This window comes from Neoarius graeffei, chromosome 12, assembly GCF_027579695.1.
Source record: "Neoarius graeffei isolate fNeoGra1 chromosome 12, fNeoGra1.pri, whole genome shotgun sequence".
Taxonomy (NCBI): Eukaryota; Metazoa; Chordata; class Actinopteri; order Siluriformes; family Ariidae; genus Neoarius; species Neoarius graeffei.
Genome location: NC_083580.1, coordinates 8,781,898 through 8,806,377, shown reverse-complemented (window position 1 = coordinate 8,806,377; position 24,480 = coordinate 8,781,898). Strand labels below are relative to the sequence as shown.

Below are 24,480 nucleotides of genomic sequence, written 5' to 3'. Positions count from 1 at the left end.
CAGAGTGTAGCCCTATATTTTTGCAGTGGTTTGGTGATATATAGATTTCAGCAACACCACCAAATGATGCACTCCCAGTCTGATGTCTAATGACTTAACGGCCATGAGCGTTCTCCCTTTAACTCCTGCGTAGACTAAAAGTTAATTTGGTTTGACTGCATTGGTTTTGAAATGTGTGTTCCCTGCACAACATCTTGAAGCTCCTCAATGCCATCTCGTTTTCCATTCCAGACTGCGGAATGTCTTTCGATTTCCATAAACAGCTCGACTACCTTTTCCTCGTTGGCACTGAAGAAGGCAAAATCCACAAGGTGAGGATGAGAAACAACCATCTCTAATGATGAAATACAAAGCAATACTCCACTGGTTTTAACTGAGGAACAGATTCTTACACACTTACAATACATACCATGATTGTAGATGAATCCTAAATGCGTGAAGAGTTTTTACATTAAAAGCACTGTATTTATTTGTTTTAAAGGTTGCCTTGGGACAACAAATGATGAAAATATGAAATCTAAATCAAAGACTTATACTTTTTGAATTCACATGTTTTACAGCTGTAATATACGATCCTGAAGTATTTTATAGGTAAACAAAATATATTTTACAAAATACATCCCGGCGGCACGGTGGTGTAGTGGTTAGCGCTGTCGCCTCACAGCAAGAAGGTCCTGGGTTCGAGCCCCGGGGCCGGCGAGGGCCTTTCTGTGCGGAGTTTGCATGTTCTCCCCGTGTCCGCGTGGGTTTCCTCCGGGTGCTCCGGTTTCCCCCACAGTCTAAAGACATGCAGGTTAGGTTAACTGGTGACTCTAAAATTGACCGTAGGTGTGAATGTGAGTGTGAATGGTTGTCTGTGTCTATGTGTCAGCCCTGTGATGACCTGGCGACTTGTCCAGGGTGTACCCCGCCTTTCGCCCGTAGTCAGCTGGGATAGGCTCCAGCTTGCCTGCGACCCTGTAGAAGGATAAAGCGGCTAGAGATAATGAGATGAGATGAGAAAATACATCCCCAAATAATATATTTCATGACAGCAACACATCTCAAAAAAGTTGGGACAGGGGCTTTTAATTTAAAAACTCTTCACGCATTTAGGATTCATCTGCAATCATATATATGTCTTTGACTCGTTCAATATCATTCTAGCTGAGTGGAATATATCTGATATACCACGAAAAAAAAGCCAGCTAATATTATTTAAATATGTCACTCAGATGCGTGATGTATTCCGTATGAAAAATGCGAGTTTTTCAACATGAGGAGATAAACTTCATATCTTCAAGCCAACGTGTGGTTTTCTTTTTACTATATCGACACCTTTCTAGATTTATTATTGTTGATCCGAAACCTTCCTTGCAGATATTGTGGAATGAAGCATTACAGGAGCGCTTAGTGTGGTGCCACTGTGTCTGTGTCCAAAAATGTCTCTCCATGTATGAATGGATAATATCTAACCCTGGTTCCATGTGTTCATTTGCAGTGCTCCAAATCCTACTCTAGCCAGTACCTGGAGACGTACACTGCACACTGCCTGCCTGTCGAGGCCGTGAGGTGGAACCACTTCCATCCGAAAGTGTTCATTTCCTGTAGCTCGGATTGGACTGTGAAGATATGGGACCACACTGTCACGTACGTACGCCTTCATATTGCACAGTATCACAGCAACCTCACACCAAACGCAGACCAGAGACTACATTATGTAAGGAATTAAACATAACCCAGTGTGCTGTTATAGGAAAATAATAAACAACATGGGGGTGTGATGTGGTCTGCCGCAAAGCAGAGTTTCTACTATGACCCTGGAGATTACTTTCGAATATCAGCATGTTACAAAGAGTTTTATTCCTCATGAAGCACAGAAATTTGTCAAGTATTAAAAATTTCTAATTTACTAAAGGATAACACATTTTATTGTTTTCGCGGTGCGGTTTCCATCAAATCCTGCGCTCTGATTGGCTGGCGAGCGGGTCCGTATCCTACGATACGGACCCCAGTTACGGACCTCTGGCGACTCGCTCGTTCACAACAACAACAACAAACATAGCATTTTTTGTCAACATTTATCTTATTAAAAAAAAAAGATTGTCAAAAATCTTATAAATTTTTGCCAGCATTTCTCAGGAGAATAGCATTAATTTTACATCATGGACAGCGATAACGACAGTGTTCACAGCGAAAGTGAGTTTTACGACCCTGAGGAAGAAGAAATAAAAGAAAACATTTCAGGAGAAAGCTAAAAACCTCTAACTGTCGCTAACGCCGAGCAAAAACATGGCTGAATCCTGAATGACTCAGTTTTGTATAAATAGGGGACTACATAGGCAGCAAAATGTAGTTTTTTTCCTGCCAGAGGGCCTCGCTCAGTACTTTCAAGACCTCGGTCACGGTATTTCACCATACGGACCTCCCAGCTGGTAAATAACATGTATGTATTTTTAACCGTTTATAGTTACATTTAATATTGTGGACCATCCATGAGAAGTTGTCACTTAAAATGCTTTTATTAGAGCAGCTGTAAACACAAGGCTCTCTCTTGAAGATAATAATAATACATTTACAGTGTCTTGCAAAAGTATTCATCCCCCTTGGCGTTTGTCCTGTTTTGTCGCATTACAAGCTGGAATTAAAATGGATTTTTGGAGGGTTAGCACCATTTGATTTACACAACATGCCTACTACTTTAAAGGTGCACTTTAAAATTAATGTTTTTTATTGTGATACAAACAATAATTAAGATGAAGAAAACAGAAATCGGGAGTGTGCATAGGTATTCACCCCCCCCCAAAGTCAGTACTATGTAGAGCCACCTTTTACTAAAATTCCAGCTGCAAGTCTCTTGGGGTATGTCTCTATTAGCTTAGCACATCTAGCCACTGGGGTTTTTGCCCATTCCCCAAGGCAAAACTACTCCAACTCCTTCAAGTTAGACGGGTTGTGTTGGTGTACAGCAATCTTCAAGTTATGCCACAGATTCTCAACTGGATTGAGGTCTGGGCTTTGATATGGCCATTCCAAGACATTTAAATGTTTCCCTTTAAACCACTCCAGTGTAGCTTTAGCAGTATGTTTAGGGTCATTGCCCTGCTGGAATGTGAACCTTCATCCCAGTCTCAAACCTCTGGCTGATTCAAACAGGAATTGCCCTGTATTTACTGCCATCCATCTTTCCTTCAAGTCCTGACCAGCTTTCTTGTCCCTGCAGATGAAAAATATCCCCACAGCATGATGCTGGCACCACCATGCTTCACTGTAGGAATAGTGTTCTCAGGGTGATGGGTTTGCACCACACATGGCATTTCCCATGATGTCCAGAAAGATCAATTGTAGTCTCATTTGACCAGGGAATCTTCTTCCATGTGTTTGGGGAGTCTGCCACATGCTGTTGGGCAAACTCCAAACGTGATTTTTGTAAGCAATGACTTTTTTTCTGGCCACTCTTCTATAAAGCCCCGCTCTGTGGAGTGTACGGCTTAAAGAGGTCCTATGGACAGATACTCCCATCTCTGCTGTGGATCTTTGCAGCTTCTTCAGTGTTATCTTTGGTGTTTTTGTTGCATCTCTGATTAATGCCCTCCTTTCCCAGTCTGTGAGTTTTGGTGGGCGGCCTTCTCGTCAGGTTTGTAGTGGTGCCATGTTCCTTCCATTTTGCGATAATGGATTTAATGGTGCTCCGTGGGATATTCAAAGTTTGGGATATTTTTCATAACCCAACCCTGATCTATACTTCTCCACAACTTTGTCTCTGACCTATTTGGAGTGCTCCTTGGTTTTTATGTTGCTTGCTTTGTAATGTTGCAGAGTCAGGGTCCTTCCAGAACAGGTAGATTTAATACAGACATCATGTGACACTTTGATTGCACACAGCTGGATCTTAATCAACTAATTATGTGACTTATGAAGTGAATTGGTTGGACCAGCTCTTATTCAGGGATTTCCTATGAAAGGGGGTGAATACTTATGCACACATGCGATCGTGGGAAACGCCATGTGTGGCGCAAACCCGACACCCTGAGAACACCATTCCTACAGTGAAGCATGGTGGTGGCGGCATCATGCCCGTGGGGATATTTTTCATCTGCAGGGACAGGAAAGCTGGTCAGGACTGAAGATAGATGGCACTAAACACAGGGTGATTCTGGAGGAAAACCTGTTTGAGACTGGGACGAAGGTTCACATTCTAGCAGTAAATGACCCTAAACATACTGCTAAAGCTACACTGGAGTGGTTTAAAAGGAAACATTTAAAAATCTTGGAATGGCCTAGTCAAAGCCCAGACCACAATCCAATTGAGAATCTTTGGCATAACTTGAAGATCGCTGTATACCAACGCAACCCATCTAACTTGAAGGAGTTGGAGCAGTTTTGCCTTGAGGAATGGGCAAAAATCCCAGTGGCTAGATGTGCTAAGCTAATCAAGACATACCCCAAGAGACTTGCAGCTGGAATTGCAGCAAAAGGTACAAAGTATTGACTCTGACCTATGCACACTCCAGATTTCTGTTTTTTCATCTTAATTATTACAGTGGGGCAAAAAAGTATTTAGTCAGTCACCAATTGTGCAAGTTCTCCCACTTAAAAAGATGAGAGAGGCCTGTAATTTTCATTATAGGTACACCTCAACTATGAGAGACAAAATGAGAAAAAAAATCCAGAAAATCACATTGTCTGATTTTTAAAGAATTTATTTGCAAATTATGGTGGAAAATAAGTATTTGGTCAATAACAAAAGTTCATCTCAATACTTTGTTATATACCCTTTGTTGGCAATGACAGAGGTCAAATGTTTTCTGTAAGTCTTCACAAGGTTTTCACACACTGTTGCTGGTATTTTGGCCCATTCCTCCATGCAGATCTCCTCTAGAGCAGTGATGTTTTGGGGCTGTCGCTGGGCAACACGGACTTTCAACTCCCTCCAAAGATTTTCTATGGGGTTGAGATCTGGAGACTGGCTAGGCCACTCCAGGACCTTGAAATGCTTTTTACGAAGCCACTCCTTCGTTGCCCGGGCGGTGTGTTTGGGATCATTGTCATGCTGAAAGACCCAGCCACGTTTCATCTTCAGTGCCCTTGCTGATGGAAGGAGGTTTTCACTCAATCTCACGATACATGGCCCCATTCATTCTTTCCTTTACACGGATCAGTCGTCCTGGTCCCTTTACAGAAAAACAGCCCCAAAGCATGATGTTTCCACCCCCATGCTTCACAGTAGGTATGGTGTTCTTTGGATGCAACTCAGCATTCTTTCTCCTCCAAACACGACAAGTTGAGTTTTTACCAAAAAGTTCTATTTTGGTTTCATCTGACCATATGACATTCTCTCAATCCTCTTCTGGGTCATCCAAATGCTCTCTAGCAAACTTCAGACGGGCCTGGACATGTACTGGCTTAAGCAGGGGGACACGTCTGGCACTGCAGGATTTGAGTCCCTGGCGGCGTAGTGTGTTACTGATGGTAGCCTTTGTTACTTTGGTCCCAGCTCTCTGCAGGTCATTCACTAGGTCCCCCCATGTGGTTCTGGGATTTTTGCTCACCGTTCTTGTGATCATTTTGACCCCACGGGGTGAGATCTTGCGTGGAGCCCCAGATCGAGGGAGATTATCAGTGGTCTTGTATGTCTTCCATTTTCTAATAATTGCTCCCACAGTTGATTTCTTCACACCAAGCTGCTTACCTATTGCAGATTCAGTCTTCCCAGCCTGGTGCAGGTCTACAATTTTGTTTCTGGTGTCCTTTGACAGCTCTTTGGTCTTGGCCATAGTGGAGTTTGGAGTGTGACTGTTTGAGGTTGTGGACAGGCGTCTTTTATACTGATAATGAGTTCAAACAGGTGCCATTAATACAGGTAACGAGTGGAGGACAGAGGAGCCTCTTAAAGAAGAAGTTACAGGTCTGTGAGAGCCAGAAATCTTGCTTATTTGTAGGTGACCAAATACTTATTTTACCGAGGAATTTACCAATTAATTCATTAAAAATCCTACAATGTGATTTCCTGGATTCTTTCCCCCCATTCTGTCTCTCATAGTTGAAGTGTACCTATGATGAAAACTACAGGCCTCTCTCATCTTTTTAAGTGGGAGAACTTGCACAATTGGTGGCTGACTAAATACTTTTTTGCCCCACTGTATGTCACAAAAAAAAAAAACTATTTGCACCTTTAAAGTAGTAGGCATGTTGTGTAAATCAAAGGACCTAACCCTCCAAAAATCAATTTTAATTCCAGCTTGTAATGTGCCGAAACAGGACAAACGCCAAGGGGGATGAATACTTTTGCAAGACACTGTAGGTTACTGTGAAAGTGCATAAATGCTGAAGACTTTCTTACGGTGGAAAACGCGAGCGTTACACAGCGCTGACACCGGAGACTCCTTCCATAAACGTTAATTATCATGTTGAACATTTCCTTACAAACGTTCCCCATATCAATGATTATATGTCTTTGTGTTTGTAGATTTGTTTATTACTCGACTTATTCTGCATCAGTGAGTCCTTACCATCAAAACGTTCACGATTTAGAGCAAGCGACTCTCCATAATTGTGTGACTACTGTCAGAGCTGCTGTTATAGACTAGTAATCAAATCACTATCTTCCAACCAAATGGAAAGGTATACAATAAATAAAATGAAAAATACTTGCAAGTCCAGGTCATGGAGATAAAATGCAGGGAATATTTCATCGCATGTTTCACCGAATAGAAACCTTACAAACTCTATTGTCTTTATCTCAAAAATAGCAAGCGTAAATTAAACGCATTTAAGTCCTGCAGTTGTTATTAAAATAAACATAATTAACTTGTCAAGACAATGATTTGACAAATCATTTAGCCATTCCCTCTCTGTCAGAGAGAGACCCCTGGGGGAGTAATGATTATAATTACGATGTCATTTTGACGAAGCGCACTATGCATGCTGGAGTCTCATTATGCTGAGATGTAGTTTCTCAGACGTGTTTACTGGTGCGAGTGAGCTTCACCAGGAGAGGGCTCTAGTGCAATAAAGAAGGACGTAAACAGAAGTTACTTCTCTGCCACCTCACCCTACAACGATCTGAAAAAAAAAATATTTCATGAGTCATTTGTAGGCATGGGCTTTTTGACCAGATTGAGTCATGGAAAGTAAATTGCATCGATTTTCATGAAAATGTGGAAGGGTTGTTCCGGAAAATGAGGAGCCATTTAGGAGAACATTAAGTGTAATAAGTGTAATAAATTCACCCACTCACTGTCTGCGCACACACTCGTCTAACTTTCTCTGAAGATTCACTTAACCACTCGAACAAATAGCAACAGTTTTGTGAGTTTTACTTCAGTTTTACTTGTTTATTTTTATTATTTTTTTTAATAGCACCTTTATTAACAATAGACATTGTCACAAAGCAACTCTAGAGAAATCTGGATCTAGATCTGTAATGAGCATGTGAGAGGAAATAGAGGGGAGGAGAAACTCGCTGAAACAACATGAGAAAGAAACTTCAAGAGGAACCAGACTCAAAACGGAACATATCCTCTTCTGGGTGACACCAAAGAACGATTATAAATCATTACATTATAAAGGTGTAGACGAGTACTAAATATGAGGAAAGGATTGTCCGTACAAACACTTTCACACAATAGTTAGACAAAAAACAAAACACAACAGTTAGACAAAAATTAGGGGATAGAAAATGCGTACCTTCCTGTCAAACGTAATACGACGTAACAAAAACATAACTTCGGGATCATTTAAAAATAAAAAAAGACAAATAGGATGAAATATGAATGAGAAAATAACTATAGCAAGCATTAAACTGAAACATTTAACAGTTATTCCACGAAATCGAGTCGTACATGAGCGGATAGCCGACGAGCTGCATAGCACCAAGTTGCCTATAATCCATGTACGATGAGATTGAGTGGAATAACCGTTTTATTCTATCCACATTCATTGGATTTTGAGAAACAGCATTTTTTTTTTGCAAATTCGATAAATAAAAACTTTATACAAAACGTCCGACAAAATCATTTCCGCTTAGAATGTAAACAAGTCAAGTTTATTTGTATAGCGCTTTGAACAATAAACATTGTCGCAAAGCAGCTTTACAGAATTTGAACGACTTAAAACATGAGCTAATTTTATCCCTAATCTATCCCCAATGAGCAAGCCTGTGGCGATGGCGGCAAGGAAAAACTCCCTCAGACGACATGAGGAAGGAACCTCGAGAGGAACCAGACTCAAAAGGGAACCCATCTTCATTTGGGCAACAACAGACAGCATGACCATAACATTAACAGTCCTAACAAAGTTAGCTTCGTTGATGCTATAAACCCCCCACCGACGGAAACCCGAGCGCAAAACTGCTCACGACAACCGCAGCCCCAAAGTCAGCAAGTCGACCGCAGCCCCAAAGTCAGCAAGTCGGCCGCAGCCCCAAAGTCAGCAAGTCGGCCGCAGCCCCAAAGTCAGCAAGTCGGCCGCAGCCCCAAAGTCAGCAAGTCGGCCGCAGCCCCAAAGTCAACAAGTCGGCCGCAGCCCCAAAGTCAGCAAGTCGGCCGCAGCCCCAAAGTCAGCAAGTCGGCCGCAGCCCCAAAGTCAGCAAGTCGACCGCAGCCCCAAAGTCAACAAGTCGACCGCAGCCCCAAAGTCAGCAAGTCGGCCGCAGCCCCAAAGTCAGCAAGTCGGCCGCAGCCCCAAAGTCAGCAAGTCGGCCGCAGCCCCAAAGTCAGCAAGTCGGCCGCAGCCCCAAAGTCAGCAAGTCGGCCGCAGCCCCAAAGTCAGCAAGTCGGCCGCAGCCCCAAAGTCAGCAAGTCGGCCGCAGCCCCAAAGTCAGCAAGTCGGCCGCAGCCCCAAAGTCAGCAAGTCCACTGCACTCCCAAAGTCAGCAAGTCGAATACACGCAACGAAATGTTGATGGAAACGGCAAAATGACAAAAGCAATTTGTGAAAAATGCTATAATAATAATTCTTTTTTTTTTTTAAAGATTTTTTTTGGGCTTCTTCACCTTCATTGGATAGGACAATGCAGAGACAGGAAACGAGCGGGAGAGAGAGACGGGGAGGGACCGGGAAACGACCCCGGGCTGGAACCGAGCCCGGGTCCCCGGATCGACGGCATGGCGCCCCATCCACCCAAGCCACGACGCCCCCTAATAATAATTCTTGAAAAAAAAACAACAACCAAAAAGATACCTTCTTACCATCAAATACTTTTATTCCATATTTTGTTGCTTTTTTTTGGGGGGGGGGGGGTTGTTTTCAAGTAGAGTTTTTATTTTGTCCTCGATTGGTCCAGCAACACGCTCCGCCCTTTTGTTTTTCTCTACTCATGGTACGGTATATGAGCTGATATCCTAGTAGTAGAGTAGCCAATTAGAGCATGCGATTGCTCATATCCAGTGAATGTGGATAGAATAAACTGAAATAGTAGTACGGTGTCTTGTCAGTATCACAGTATTGCTGCATGAATAGTCCCAGTAATCATCACTGAAAATTTGGTTTAATTTAAAAATATTGTCTCCGCCCCACTAATTAATTAATAGTGCCATGTTTGTGTCTTTAATATCAGCCTCGAATGGCATTCCATAGTTTCGTTGCGTGTATTCGCAGCCTAAAACATCCATTTCGGTGAGATATAATCACACTGTCAGACAATCCTGTGAGACTGTATGAACAGTGCTTAGAATTACTTCCGACACCTGGATACTCAACTCCGAACATGACCTATTGTGTCATATTCAAGAGTCCTGGGATCAGCTCCAGACAGTGTTTATGATTACAGCACGTGAAAGTGTACCACTTTGGTTCTGAGCTAGTTTTAGTGAAATGAGGTTGTTTTTGCGAGGAAATGTAGTCAGCGGAGATCCGTTTAAGACCAGATGTGAACAGCTTTCCATCACAGCTGTCCGTATGTGATTGCATCACCTGAGAGAGATATTAATATGAAGTCTGAATAGGGTCGGTGTGACTTGAGAGAGAGCGAAAGAGAAAGATTGTGTGTGTGAAGAAGGAGAAGAGTGAGGACATAATGCAGTCTATGTACAGCCTGCTCAGCATGACAGCGTCTCCCTGGACTGCCCAGCCTCTGGGCTTATAAACTGCAGATAATCTGGTGTGTGTGTGTGTGTGTGGTTTTTATGTGCTACTGAGGACCAAGTGTCCACACAAGGATGGTAAAATCTGACAATTTCGACCTTGTGGGGACATTTGGATGGTCCCCATAAGGAAATTGCTGTTGTGTGTGTTTGTTTGGGGTTTTTTTTAAACAAAAAATTCATCTCATCTCATTATCTCTAGCCGCTGTTCTACAGGGTCGCAGGCAAGCTGGAGCCTATCCCAGCTGACTACGGGCGAAAGGCGGGGTACACCCTGGACAAGTCGCCAGGTCATCACAGGGCTGACACATAGACACAGACAACCATTCACACTCACATTCACACCTACGGTCAATTTAGAGTCACCAGTTAACCTAACCTGCATGTCTTTGGACTGTGGGGGAAACCGGAGCACCCGGAGGAAACCCACGCGGACACGGGGAGAACATGCAAACTCCGCACAGAAAGGCCCTCGCCGGCCACGGGGCTCGAACCCGGACCTTCTTGCTGTGAGGCGACAGCGCTAACCACTACACCACCGTGCCGCCCCTAAACAAAAAAATTATTAAATAAATAAATAAAAGAGCCAAAAAGTTTCCTTTTCATTACTGAGGTTAAAGTGCCATTCCACCATTGGATGTATTCTTTGGCATAAAATACAATATATTTTGACAACATATATAAATGGTATCACTAGATAGAGAAATCTTTTAGCTTCAAAATGATATATCAAACATAATTTTTTGACAACGACAAGTATATTAATTTTGCGACCAAAGTCACCTACCCTTTTAATTTCCGCGCGTGATGTCATCGGCAGGTTCCCCTTCTTGTGTACCGTGTGACGTGGCACATATTATCAGCAATGGCGGATAGAACGCGATAAAAATAATACCAATAAATCTAGCTAATACCAATAAATCTAGCTAACTGAAAAATTAACTCAAAATTTTTCACAATTTTTTTGGCTCCCATATACGAGGAGAAATGACACTCTCACTTTGGGGGTTTCCTGGTCTAAAAATAGACCGACACGTGGTACACAAGAAGGGGAACCTGCCGATGACATCACGTTTCACTACCGCGCGGAAATTAAAAGGGTAGGTGACTTTGGTCGCAAAATTAATATACTTGTCGTTGTCAAAAAATGATGTTTGATATATCATTTTGAAGCTAAAAGATTTCTCTGTCTAGTCATGTTGTCGTAAAATATATTGTATTTTATGCCAAAGAATACATCCAATGGTGGAATGGCACTTTAAGGTAAGAGTGAAGTTTAGGTGCAGGCACAATATTAATTAGCTGCAGTAATAATTATGTCAGTGGAAGGTCTTCACAAGGATAGTGAAACAAACGTGTGTGTGTGTAGAGCTGGGACAATAGAATAAACAAGAGTACCCACAGACACAAAATTACTTTTCAACAATTAAACAAATACCTCTCTGCAACATCTGTGTATATATAATTAAAGCTGGAACAATACATACCAGGATTCCGAGTCAGTTTACATTACTAACGCTTCTGTTATATGTTTAGCGTTTACAGTTTTTCACACCTCGCTATGGTCATATCGAAGCTACCGGGGGAAAAAAAAATGGTTTGGTTGGTGGTTCATTGGGGAAGCCATGGCCTAATGGTTAGAGAAGCAGCTTTGGGACCAAAAGGTCGCTGGTTTGATTCCCTGGACCAGCAGGAATGGCCAAAGTGCCCTTGAGCAAGGCACTGCTCCCCGGGCTGCTCTGGGTATGTTGTACGTCGCTCTGGATAAGAGCGTCTGCTAAATGTCATTAATGTAACGTAATGTAATGGTTAAAACATGAAAAAATTCTCCTGGGGAAAAGCCAGTACCCTGAAAGAGAAAGAACATGGGATGAGAAAGACACACATTTGCCTCTGGTAGCACAAACTTTTGGCTCAGATGGCTCACTTTTTTTCCAACTTTATCTTCGTAACATCTCAGTAAACTTTGATCAGGGAATTCGCATACTTCAATCTTGTGAATCATTACAAATCAAGTAGGTGGGACCAGAGTCTAATTGGTTAGTGAAAAAATTGCAGAGCGCATAAATATGTAATATTATTATTATGACACTGAACTTTTGTCAAAATTCAGCCTAATGCTTCTCCCGTGTGTTTCTCAGGAGCCCAATGTTCACATTTGACCTGAACGCAGGTGTGAGCGATGTGGCCTGGTCCCCGTACTCCTCCACGGTGTTCGCTGCCGTCACCATTGACGGAAAGGTAAGCTGCTTCAGCCAGAAGCCCAGATGTGCCAATCTGCCAATGCAAACTGGCATCATTAGTAGAAACAGGAATCCGTATACACCGCATCATTTGATTCAGTTTCCATTCAGACGGTCATGCTGCCATGATTCCGTATTCATCTTGGCGATACTTTTAAACCATAACGTCATTTTCATCTGTTATGAAAATCACAGGGCTTAATTTGCTTCCATTGCCAATCGTTACATGGTGATGTTATTATATATTTACAGGAAAAAGAGTATTATGAACAGGCATAGAATCAGATGAAGAAGAATGCACTGATAGTTTATTCAAGAGATTAAAAGAAAATGGATAGAAAAAAAAACCCATAGTTTAGTTTATGATTAACAATTATTTGCTGTAGGTGAAGTGAATATTGGTGAATAATAACGGAGACGAAATCGAGGTTATTATTCACCGATATTCACTGAACCTGAGACAGATAATTGTTTTAGTATAAATACACAGGTGATTATTTTAAAAAATTGCAATAATAGAACGAGACCATCAATGACGGCGTAACTCACTCCTGCCCCGTCTAGTCCAGAAGAAACGATCTAAACTGGGCCACCTTGCGCAATCAATGTTGCAGGCTATATACACTATATAGAAGCTGTATCCACCCTAGGAATACCGACCTATTTACCAGAAAGAATCCAAAACAGCGAGGAATTGACATTTTTGTTGAACTGCTCATTAAGGCTCAATTAGTCCATAACTTCATTAATAATCGTAATGAAGCAAATCTGGGTAGAAGTTCTATGCACCCTAGGTCCCCCTACCTTCATGCCAGAAAGAATCAAAATCGGTGAAGGATTCAGGGAGAAGAAGCGATTTGTGTGGAAACTGCTCGTTAGGGATTGATTAATTACTCCATATCTTCATTATTAATTGCAATTATGCAAATTTGTGTAGAAGCCACATGCACCCCAGGCAGACCTACCTTCCTGCCAAAAAGAATACAAATCGGTGAAGAATCAAGAGAGAAGAAGTGATTTTTGTGAAATGTGGACGACGGACAACACGCGTCGGTATAAACTCATCACCTGTCGGCCGGATGAGCTCATAATTTATGCCAAACTTCAAAAGTGACATGCAAATGTCATGCACGCAGACATGTCACTTATCGACACCGAGTCACATAAAATACGTTTGTTTTGAAATCGATAAAATAAATCACAATCCCACCTTACCTTTGAATAGTTTTAGACCAAACTATAACTAAAAGAACAGCGTTTCTTTCATCGTTTGTAATTCTGCCTCGATTACAGTGACGAAGCGACCGGCCGCTAGTTTGCCGAGTCGTTTGAGGTGATTATCGAGAAATAGTCTGAATTTCTCGACTAATCAGCACACACGATTCTCTATAATCACCTGCGTATTTGGACTAAAATATAATATGAGAACAATGTGATGTAAAATTCTTTTTTTTTCTTACTCATTTATGTACTTGAGAAACCAGGAACAGTCGGAAATTGCTATGATGTGATCTTTCTCGCATCAGACCTTGTTGCTGCCACTTTTATTCGTGTCTAATTCTAATATTTTGTGTAAATGTTATGAAATCACTGTTGAGATTTATCCTGAAGTATCTGGCAGGAAACACAATGCTGATGTCAGACTAATACAACCCCGATTCCAAAAAAAGTTGGGACAAAGTACAAATTGTAAATAAAAATGGAATGCAATAATTTACAAACCTCAAAAACTGATATTGTATTCACAATAGAACATAGACAACATATCAGATGTCGAAAGTGAGACATTTTGAAATTTCATGCCAAATATTGCCTCATTTGAAATTTCATGACAGCAACACATCTCAAAAAAGTTGGGACAGGGGCAATAAGAGGCTGGAAAAGTTAAAGGTACAAAAAAGGAACAGCTGGAGGACCAAATTGCAACTCATTAGGTCAATTGGCAATAGGTCATTAACATGACTGGGTATAAAAAGAGCATCTTGGAGTGGCAGCGGCTCTCAGAAGTAAAGATGGGAAGAGGATCACCAATCCCCCTAATTCTGCGCCGACAAATAGTGGAGCAATATCAGAAAGGAGTTCGACAGTGTAAAATTGCAAAGAGTTTGAACATATCATCATCTACAGTGCATAATATCATCAAAAGATTCAGAGAATCTGGAAGAATCTCTGTGCGTAAGGGTCAAGGCCGGAAAACCATACTGGGTGCCCGTGATCTTCGGGCCCTTAGACGGCACTGCATCACATACAGGCATGCTTCTGTATTGGAAATCACAAAATGGGCTCAGGAATATTTCCAGAGAACATTATCTGTGAACACAATTCACCGTGCCATCCGCCGTTGCCAGCTAAAACTCTATAGTTCAAAGAAGAAGCCGTATCTAAACATGATCCAGAAGCGCAGACGTCTTCTCTGGGCCAAGGCTCATTTAAAATGGACTGTGGCAAAGTGGAAAACTGTTCTGTGGTCAGACGAATCAAAATTTGAAGTTCTTTATGGAAATCAGGGACGCCGTGTCATTCGGACTAAAGAGGAGAAGGACGACCCGAGTCGTTATCAGCGCTCAGTTCAGAAGCCTGCATCTCTGATGGTATGGGGTTGCATTAGTGCGTGTGGCATGGGCAGCTTACACATCTGGAAAGACACCATCAATGCTGAAAGATCCAGGTTCTAGAGCAACATATGCTCCCATCCAGACGACGTCTCTTTCAGGGAAGACCTTGCATTTTCCAACATGACAATGCCAAACCACATACTGCATCAATTACAGCATCATGGCTGCGTAGAAGAAGGGTCCGGGTACTGAACTGGCCAGCCTGCAGTCCAGATCTTTCACCCATAGAAAACATTTGGCGCATCATAAAACGGAAGATACGACAAAAAAGACCGAAGACAGTTGAGCAACTAGAATCCTACATTAGGCAAGAATGGGTTAACATTCCTATCCCTAAACTTGAGCAACTTGTCTCCTCAGTCCCCAGACGTTTACAGACTGTTGTAAAGAGAAAAGGGGATGTCTCACAGTGGTAAACATGGCCTTGTCCCAACTTTTTTGAGATGTGTTGTTGTCATGAAATTTAAAATCACCTAATTTTTCTCTTTAGATGATACATTTTCTCAGTTTAAACATTTGATATGTCATCTATGTTCTATTCTGAATAAAATATGGAATTTTGAAACTTCCACATCATTGCATTCCGTTTTTATTTACAATTTGCACTTTGTCCAACTTTTTTGGAATTGGGGTTGTACAATGATGCTGAGAGTTGTGATGAAGCTCTCATCATTTACAAAGACATTTGAAACGACTCACAGCGCACGCGCGCACACTTACTTTTGAGTGTAATAGGTGTTAATGAAACAGCATAGCAGCTACATGATGGGATTGCACTCATGCGGTTTCATAATGCTGTACAATCACCTTCACCTCACACACAACCAGTCACCCCTGCCTGTGTGTGTTAGTGTACAGGGACAGCCATTAACCTGCCTGACATTAACTATTAGCCTCAGAATAGATGCTGAAGACGTGTCCTTTTCCTTCAGCTCCACTGTATAGACACAATACTCGGTACAAGTTGCTTGTGTCACTTGTGTGCACTGTCAAGCTTTCCGAGCTTGTGATGAACCAAAATGTTTCTGCTACTGCATTATTTATAAATATCACTGCTGCGCCGCTTGTGTAATGGATATCTGAGACGCACAAGATGGAACAGATGCTTGCATGACACAGGTCTTGAGTTTGTAGTGCTGTTTCTAGTAGCTGTGAAAGGAAAAATGCTTTCTACACTTTTATTATTATGTAAGGGGTTTGTATTATTTAACAATTATTCACAGGTGATTAAAAACTTTTTTTAAATCATATTTTAAGAAATGGCGGGGCGGTACGGTGGTGTAGTGGTTAGCACTGTCGCCTCACAGCAGGAAGGTTCTGGGTTCGAGCCCAGTGGCCAACAAGGGCCTTTCCGTGTGGAGTCTGCATGTTCTCGCCGTGTCTACGTGGGTTTCCTCCGGGTGCTCCGGTTTCCCCTACAGTCCGAAGACATGCAGGTTAGGCTAATTGGTGGCTCTAAAAAGTAGAACGTAGATGTGAACGTGAGTGTGAATGGTTGGTTGTCTCTATGTGTCAGCCCTGTGATGATCTGGCGACTTGTCCAGGGTGTACCCCGCCTCTCATAAAAGCTGTACAGGATAAGCGGTTAGGGATGATGGATGAATGAATGAAGATAAATATGTCCCAGCGTGACTGTTCCTGTCCACAGAACAAGGTCCATGAAGACATGGTTTACCAAGGTTGGTTTGGAAGAAATCAAGTCTTGACCTCAACCCCAATGAACGCCTTTGGAATGAATTTGAGCACCACCTGCACACCAGGCCCTTTTGCCTGACACAAATCCCCATAGCCACGCTCCAAAAACTAGTGGAAAGCCTTCCCAGATGATTGTAGGGTATTAAAGAAGCAAAATATGGACCAACTCATTGTCACAAATTAATACCCGTAGTTCTGAAATAAGACATTCAATGAGACCGTCAATGATGGCATAGCTCACGCCGGTTCCGTCTAGTCCAGAAGGAATGATCTAAACTGGGCCACCTTGTGCAATAAATGTTGCAAGCTATATACACAAGTTATATATAGAAGCGATATCCACCCTAGGAATGCCGACCTATTTGCCAGAGAGAATCCAAAATGGCGAGGAATTGACTGAGAAGAAGTGATTTGTTTGTTGAACTGCTCATTAAGGCTCAATTAGTACATAACTTCATTAATAATTGTAATGAAGCAACTCTGGGTAGAAGTTCTATGCACCCTACGTACCTCTACCTTCATGCCAGAAAGAATCAAAATTGGTGAAGAATTCAGGGAGAAGAAGCGACTTGTGTGGAAACTGCTCGTTAGGACTTAATTAGTCCATATCTTCATTATTAACTGCAATTATGCAAATTTAGGTAGAAGCCATATGCACCCCAGGTAGATCTACCTTCCTGCCAAAAATAATGAAAATCAACGAAGAAATGAAAGAGAAGAAGCGATTTTCGTGAAACGTGGATGACGACGACGGACGGACGGACGAACGACACACGGCCCGTCAGCTGGATGACCTAATAAAGCACGTACGAGCGTGGTGGCCGGGTGTCCTCATACTTTTGGCCACATAGTGTAGTACATTACAGATATTCCGTCTGAGTAAGGCTACATTATACGCATGCGTTTTGTGCTCTTGTTATATGCCTCGTGGGATACTACACTAAAAAGGACATTTTGTACGGTGCATCTGTGAGCGTTTCTCGTTTTTGACGGTTTCCAGCAGTGCCAGTTGGCTTTAGTGAATTCGAGCTTCGTTCTGTGAGATTGGAGTTGCGTGGTGTATCACAGCGCTGTTCCTGGCTCAAGGGTCTTTCTTAGTGCCAGTCGGATTCCATGCCAGCATGAGCGTGCAAGCCACAGTGTGGAAATCGGTAGTAAGTGCCAGACTCTCAGTAAGACTGGCATCTCTCCAGAATCCTGCTTCTCTCCTGAAGGTTACGGTACAGTGTGGTATATTCATCTCAAGTAGGCCACAAAGACCGAATCAGTACCGAATCAGTACCGACACCTTCACAGCTTCGATTCTCACAACAGCCTGAAAGTGACCTTTGATGTAGAAAGCCGTTGTGTGTGTATCAGTTAGTTTATACACTCAGAGTGCCGTCGCTGAAACTCAGCCGTGACATGACTCCACCACACAGCCATGCTGTTGGTCAGTACATGACTGTATGCTTTGAGTGGTCCTCCTACAGTTACAGATGGCTTCTCCAGCCCTTACGTGTGTATTTTTGTGTTTCTGCGCCCCTGCCTCAGCTGCTGAGAATAGAGCAGTGCATTTGGCAATGTTCTGTGACTAACTATGAGCCATGCCAGTTGACTAATACTTTACCACGGGCACTCTCAGCCTCTGTCCTCTGACTTTCACTGGCTGTCTTGCTGAGGTGGGAAACGATCAGCACTATTATTCGTCAATTTTTTTTCCTCTCTTCTAATTCCTTTTCTCGCACATTCTCTCATTCGGTCTCTTTATTCATTGCTCGTCAGATTGAGATGTTCAAACCGTCAATTGCAATCTTTATACATTTCTATATGGGTCTGTCTCAGGAACTGGGTACTGTGGGGGTACCCCACTAAATATACTCAGTCAATAAACTATACGGTTTTGAATGGTGATGGTTTTAATTTGAAATAAAATGATGAAAGAAATAATACAGATAAAATTAAATCTTTGATGTGAATATTCAGAATTTGGCAAAAATTCTGCACATTTGTGGAAAACTGGCGGCTTGATCTGGGACATGATAAATGGTCGACTACATCGCATTCCTTTAAAAAGGTTGTAGTCCACTGAAAAGTCTACAGTTATCACTAATTGTATTTTAAGTTGTAACTTTATACACCTAAGGATTGGTGCGCTCACAGAATAATCATAACCGTAATAAAACATCATGCAAAATATTTCATCACCGTTGTGACTCCATTTTCCGCAAACCCAAAACCAATACGATCGTGTGTTTTGATCTAAACGGAAAGCCTCAGGGTCGAGGTCACTACCTCACCAAAAGTAGGAACTTAAAATCACTACTCCATAAGAGCTCAGAGAATATATTTTCAGTGTCAGTAACATTGGGACTGTTAGTGCACCTGAGTAAACTGTGATAAACCAATGGATAACACCATGATAGTAATGGGCCCATGAACAGTCAAAGTGCTTCCCACACCATTCGTGGCGTGTTTGGTGGCGCCGATCTCCGTTTCGTAGCCTTCGGCCTCTCGCCTACAGTATATTACATAGCTAGGGTTACAGCGGTGGGCTAGTCCTCTGGTAACCGCGAGAGTTTGACTCCCCACTCACATCTGTATTGCAGCATGGCTTGCCAGATGGCAGTAGGCACCATTTTTATAATGGTCTTTGGTATGACCCGACCGTGAGTAGAACTCACAATCTCCCGATCGAGAGGTGGACACGCTGGCCACTCGCCAGTAGATGGACAGAGATGCCACTTCTTTCATACAGCAACACCGTGACTACAGCTGGACCAAAAAAAAACCACTACACAGAAATACCATAAAGTATGTACATACATACTGCAAAATTATAGGAGGTATTGAACTGACTTTTTTTTTTTTTAAAGATATTTTTTTGGGGCTTTTTGCACCTTTATTGGATAGGACAGTGTAGAGACAGGAAATGAACGGGAGGGGGGGAGGGATCGGGAAATGACCTCGGGCCGGAATCGAACCCGGGTCCCCAGATTTATGGTATGGCGCCTTATCCACCTGAGCCATGACGCCCCCATTGAGCTGACTTTTACCAGAAGTCAATTATAGTAGTGTTCTATTGGACCTGGTACCGGGTCTGTTGGGTTTAAGAAATCAACAAGAATTGCTAGACCAGTAGAATTAGAGTTGCACAGATAATTGCAGACATATTTTTCTTGCCATACTGGGCCAGAGGAACTTTGAAGAAACTTTGTTTTCTGAAAACTTTTGTACTATGCAGGAATTTACCAAACCTGTTATAAACCATTTGTTATGGGATAAAAACAAAACCAAAGTGGGTGTGGCCAAAGAGTTTTCCTTCTCTTCTTCTTTCCATCCATCCATCCATCCATCCATCTTTATTACTATTGATCCTTATTAACCCAAAGTGGCTCTGGCCAAAGAGTCTTCCTTCCTTCCATCAATTATGAACTAGAGCTAAAATGAAATGAAGCCACGACCAATCGCGGGAAAGGTGCAGCCTCCAGTAATGTATGTGACTGCAGTGCGTGCGCTGGCACTTTTTTGGTTCGTCTTAGCGACTGTTAGGTGAATCGACATTTCAATTGTTTTAGGATTTGGGTTAGGTTAAGGTTAAAGCATTGTAAATCTCCAGGTTAGGGTGAATTTAACCATGCAATAGCTTCTGAAAGGCTAAATAACTACGTGAGACTAATATTTACAACCACTAAAAGCAAGCAAAGCTATACTCTCTCTATTAATGTACACGGAAAAACACTCTGTGCCGATCTGTCTCTGACATACAAAAACTAGCAGAAAATAAACTAGCTAAATTCTGTTTCACATTTCCTCAGTAGAGTTGGTGTTTCAACCAAGCTAACTAAGTCTGTTTTTAGATCCATGTAACAGCCAGAGGTGTGCATGGTCACTTTGAACTTTAGAATGCCTTGAAAACTTCTCCAATCACACATAAAAGAAAAAACAAACATAAAATCAATATTTTCTTTCATTTCTTTTCTGTTGAAGTTCACCAATGAATCCATTTTCAAATATAGCCGCAAGCGGCGATGAAGGGCCCGAGGACCTCCGGTACACCAAATCTGGCATGAATCCAAAAAACTGCCTAGGAGGAGAACGTCAAAATGTAATATGTGTCAAAACGCACAAAACCAAAAATAACTCGCTTCCTGTTGAGTACAGCTAGTACAATGTACATTACAAATGTATTCATCTTGGGTCACCCCACACACCTACCAAATTTGACAAAGATGGGTGAAACTATATACCGGGCAAAAGTCTAAATGACATGTGGGGGCGCTATGGAGTCCCCCGGACACACCTGGGGCCAAGCCTCTATCGCTGAGTAGCGGTGGCCAGGACTGATGTGTGTACCAAATTTCATGAGTTTTCGCCCATGGGAACTACCTCAAAAGTCTTGAAGAAAAAGAATAATCTCATATCTCATTATCTCTAGCCGCTTTATCCTGTTCTACAGGGTCGCAGGCAGGCTGGAGCCTATCCCAGCTGACTACGGGTGAAAGGCGGGGTACACCCTGGACAAGTCGCCAGGTCATCACAGGGCTGACACATAGACGCAGACAACCATTCACACCTACGGTCAATTTAGAGTCACCAGTTAACCTAACCTGCATGTCTTTGGACTGTGGGGGAAACCGGAGCACCCGGAGGAAACCCACGCGGACACGGGGAGAACATGCAAACTCCGCACAGAAAGGCCCTCGCCGGCCACGGGGCTCGAACCCGGACCTTCTTGCTGTGAGGCAATAGCGCTAACCACTACACCACCGTGCCGCCCCTATATATACATTATTATTATAATTATTTTTCACTGTGTCTATTATCCAGAGTTAAACAGCCCTAATCCTGCTTTTCCATCTGTCTCAAAGGTGCATGTGTTTGACCTGAGTATCAACAAATATGAAGCCATCTGCCAGCAGACTGTGGTGTCGAAGAAGACCAAGCCAACTTGCGTCCAGTTTAACCCCGTAGACCCCATCATCATTGTGGGAAACGACCAAGGCAAGGTCACCTGCCTGAAGCTCTCGCCCAACCTCCGCAAGAAGCCAAAGGTAAGAAAAAAAAAAGCTGCACTTTCCCAAAATGCCCACAGGAGCTCCTGAGTGCGAACCTCAGGCACGAACTCATGGTATATTGATGTCAGTATATGAATAGCATCCAGGTCTGATATCCATTTTCACTTTGCTTTAGTTTGATTGTCATTAAGTCAAGACTATTTGATTTTGTACGGTACCTTATATAATAATCGCTATAATAACTGAGGAAAAGATTCAGTCGCTCCTGTTGTGGAAAATTGCACAATCATTATAGATTTTCAGGGAGCAGAAAATTAAATAATATGGGCTGGTGTTGAGTGGTCTATCAGCTCTATTCCATTCAGTTAGCATGATATTGAACGAGTCGAAGATGAGTAGCTGAATGGAATATATCTGATATACCACGAAAAAAAGCCAGACATTATTATTATTATTATTATTATTAATTTTCCATATTTAATGAAGTGAACCTGGCGGCCATGTTAGTTTTATGTCTCCGACGTGTGACGTCATGTTGTCTTGACAACCATGCAATATCGTAAACCATATTCAACACTCATTCTCCATTGGGTAGAGTGACGTAATACACTTAGGATAAGCGATATGCTAACCATATTGCATGCTATCAAACCAAATCAATGAAACCCGCTAGAAGGGAATAAAACACGTTTTTATTCCATCGAAAAAGTGTCCTGTATGTATAATAATTTCACGTATACAATTGAGCTCAGCTCAATTAAGCTAGTCTGAATTCGTTTCATCATTGTGTAACCCTTTAACCCGGTCATCCCTGCTTCTCAGCTTTTCTTTTGGATTCCACTTTCTTCCAGCATAGTTTTTGTCAAGACAACAACATGAATATGACATGAATTAGGCTGCAATGATAACCGACAGAAAAAAAAATAAGACATTGAATGCTGTCCAAGATGTGACTTAAATACTAGTAATAATTAACATATGTGATCATGTGATATTCGAAGGCATTATGACCACATCCATCCATTATCTGTGCCGCTTATCCGTCAGGGTCGTGAGGGAAGCTAGAGCCAATCCAAGCTGAGTTTGGTTATACTCTGGGCAGGTCACCAATCTGTCTCAGGGATAACACAGAGATCAACAACCATTCACGCTCACATTCACACCTATGGGCTATTTAGAGTAGCTAGTTGACCGCATGTCTTTGGACTGTGGGAGAAAACCAGAGCACCCAGAAGGAAACCCACACAAACACTGCACAGAAAGACCCCAGTCGGCCGCCAGGTTCGAACCCAGAACCTTCTGCCTGTGAGGCAACAGTGACAACCAGTGCACCACTGTGCTGTCCCTGGAATTATAATACCATACTGTATTAGGACAAGCGCATTAATAGAGCGGCTGCACTACTGTCAGATCTGCTGCTTTAAAAAATGAATCAACACCTTCCGACCAGTTGGATGTGAGAATTCAATAGTACTGCAGTATTATTAGCTTATCCGGCCGTGGGCCAGGCCGGACGAGCTTATATGATCACGCATCGTCTGTCCGTCGTCCGTCCATCCACAGTTTACAGAAATCGCTGCGACTCCTACAGGATTGATTGGATTTCGATCAAACTCGCATACAGTGTTCCCCAGGTGGGTGTACATAAAAGATGTCAAGACGGTGGTGCCACCGGTCATATTTACGAATTTATGGTCATCTGAAATTTTTGTGTGACTCGTCACATTAAACACTACTCTTCGTAAACTGCTGGGACGTTTTCACTCAAACACACCCAAAAGACTCTAAAGCCATACCAACAATAATTGTTCACCAGGTGGCACCACTTACCATGGATATGGCTCCAGAGGGGTCATGTTCAATTTCACGAAAATCGCTACTCCTCCTACAGGAGTGATCAGATTTTGATCAAACTCATATGGAATGTTTCCCAGGTTGGTATGTACAGTATAGAAGTTGTCAAGACGGTGGCACCATATTTACAATTTTATGGGCGTTTGAAAATTTTGTGTGACTCGTCACATTAAACGCTGCTCTTCGTAAACTGCTGGGACGTTTTCACTGAAGCTCACCCAGAAGACTCTAAAGACATACCAACAAGAATTGCTCACCAGTTGGCACCACTTACCATTGATGCAGCTCCAGAGGGGTCATGTTCAATTTCACGAAAATTGCTACTCCTCCTACAGGAGTGATCAGACTCATATGGAATGTTTCCCAGGTTGATATGTATAAAAATTGTCAAGACGATGGTGCCACCTGTCATACAGTATTTATGATTTTATGGGCGTTTGAAAATGTTGTGCGACTCGTCATATTAAACGCTACTCTTTGTAAACTGCTGGGACGTTTTCACTGAAACTCATCCAGAAGACTCTAAAGACATACCAACAAGAGTTGTTCACCAGGTGGCGCCACCTGCCATGGATGCGGCTACACAGGGGTCACGTTCAATTTCACGAAAATCACTACTCGTCCTACAGGAGTGATCAGATTTTGATCCAACTCATATGGAATGTTTCCCAGGTTATGTATAAAAATTGTCAAGACGATGGTGCCACCTGTCATATTTATGATTTTATGGGCGTTTGAAAATTATGAGTGACTCGTCAGACCAAAACACTACTGTTTGTAAACTGCTAGGACGTTTTCACTGAAACTCATCCAGAAGATTCTAAAGTCATTCCAACAAGAATTGTTCACCAGATGGTGCCATCTGCCATGGATGCGGCTACACAGGGGTCATATACAATTTCACAAAAATCGCTACTCCGCCGACAGGATTGATCAGATTTCAAACTCGCACACACCAACAGTGGCCGGTATGAGCGTCAGCCTCATTGAGGTTATTTTTATTATAATATAC

General features: G+C 42.4%; 1 protein-coding gene across 1 annotated transcript in view; it reads left to right on the top strand.

Moving 5' to 3' along the window:
- Positions 1 to 24,480, top strand: part of dnai1.2 (dynein, axonemal, intermediate chain 1, paralog 2) — a 113,474-nt gene that overhangs the window by 50,243 nt on the left and 38,751 nt on the right. Inside the window, exons 16-19 of the mRNA XM_060934980.1 lie at positions 232 to 311; positions 1,481 to 1,629; positions 12,206 to 12,305; positions 21,468 to 21,650. Of these exons, the coding sequence (XP_060790963.1) occupies positions 232 to 311; positions 1,481 to 1,629; positions 12,206 to 12,305; positions 21,468 to 21,650 (512 nt within the window). The remainder of the gene's footprint in view (positions 1 to 231; positions 312 to 1,480; positions 1,630 to 12,205; positions 12,306 to 21,467; positions 21,651 to 24,480) is intronic.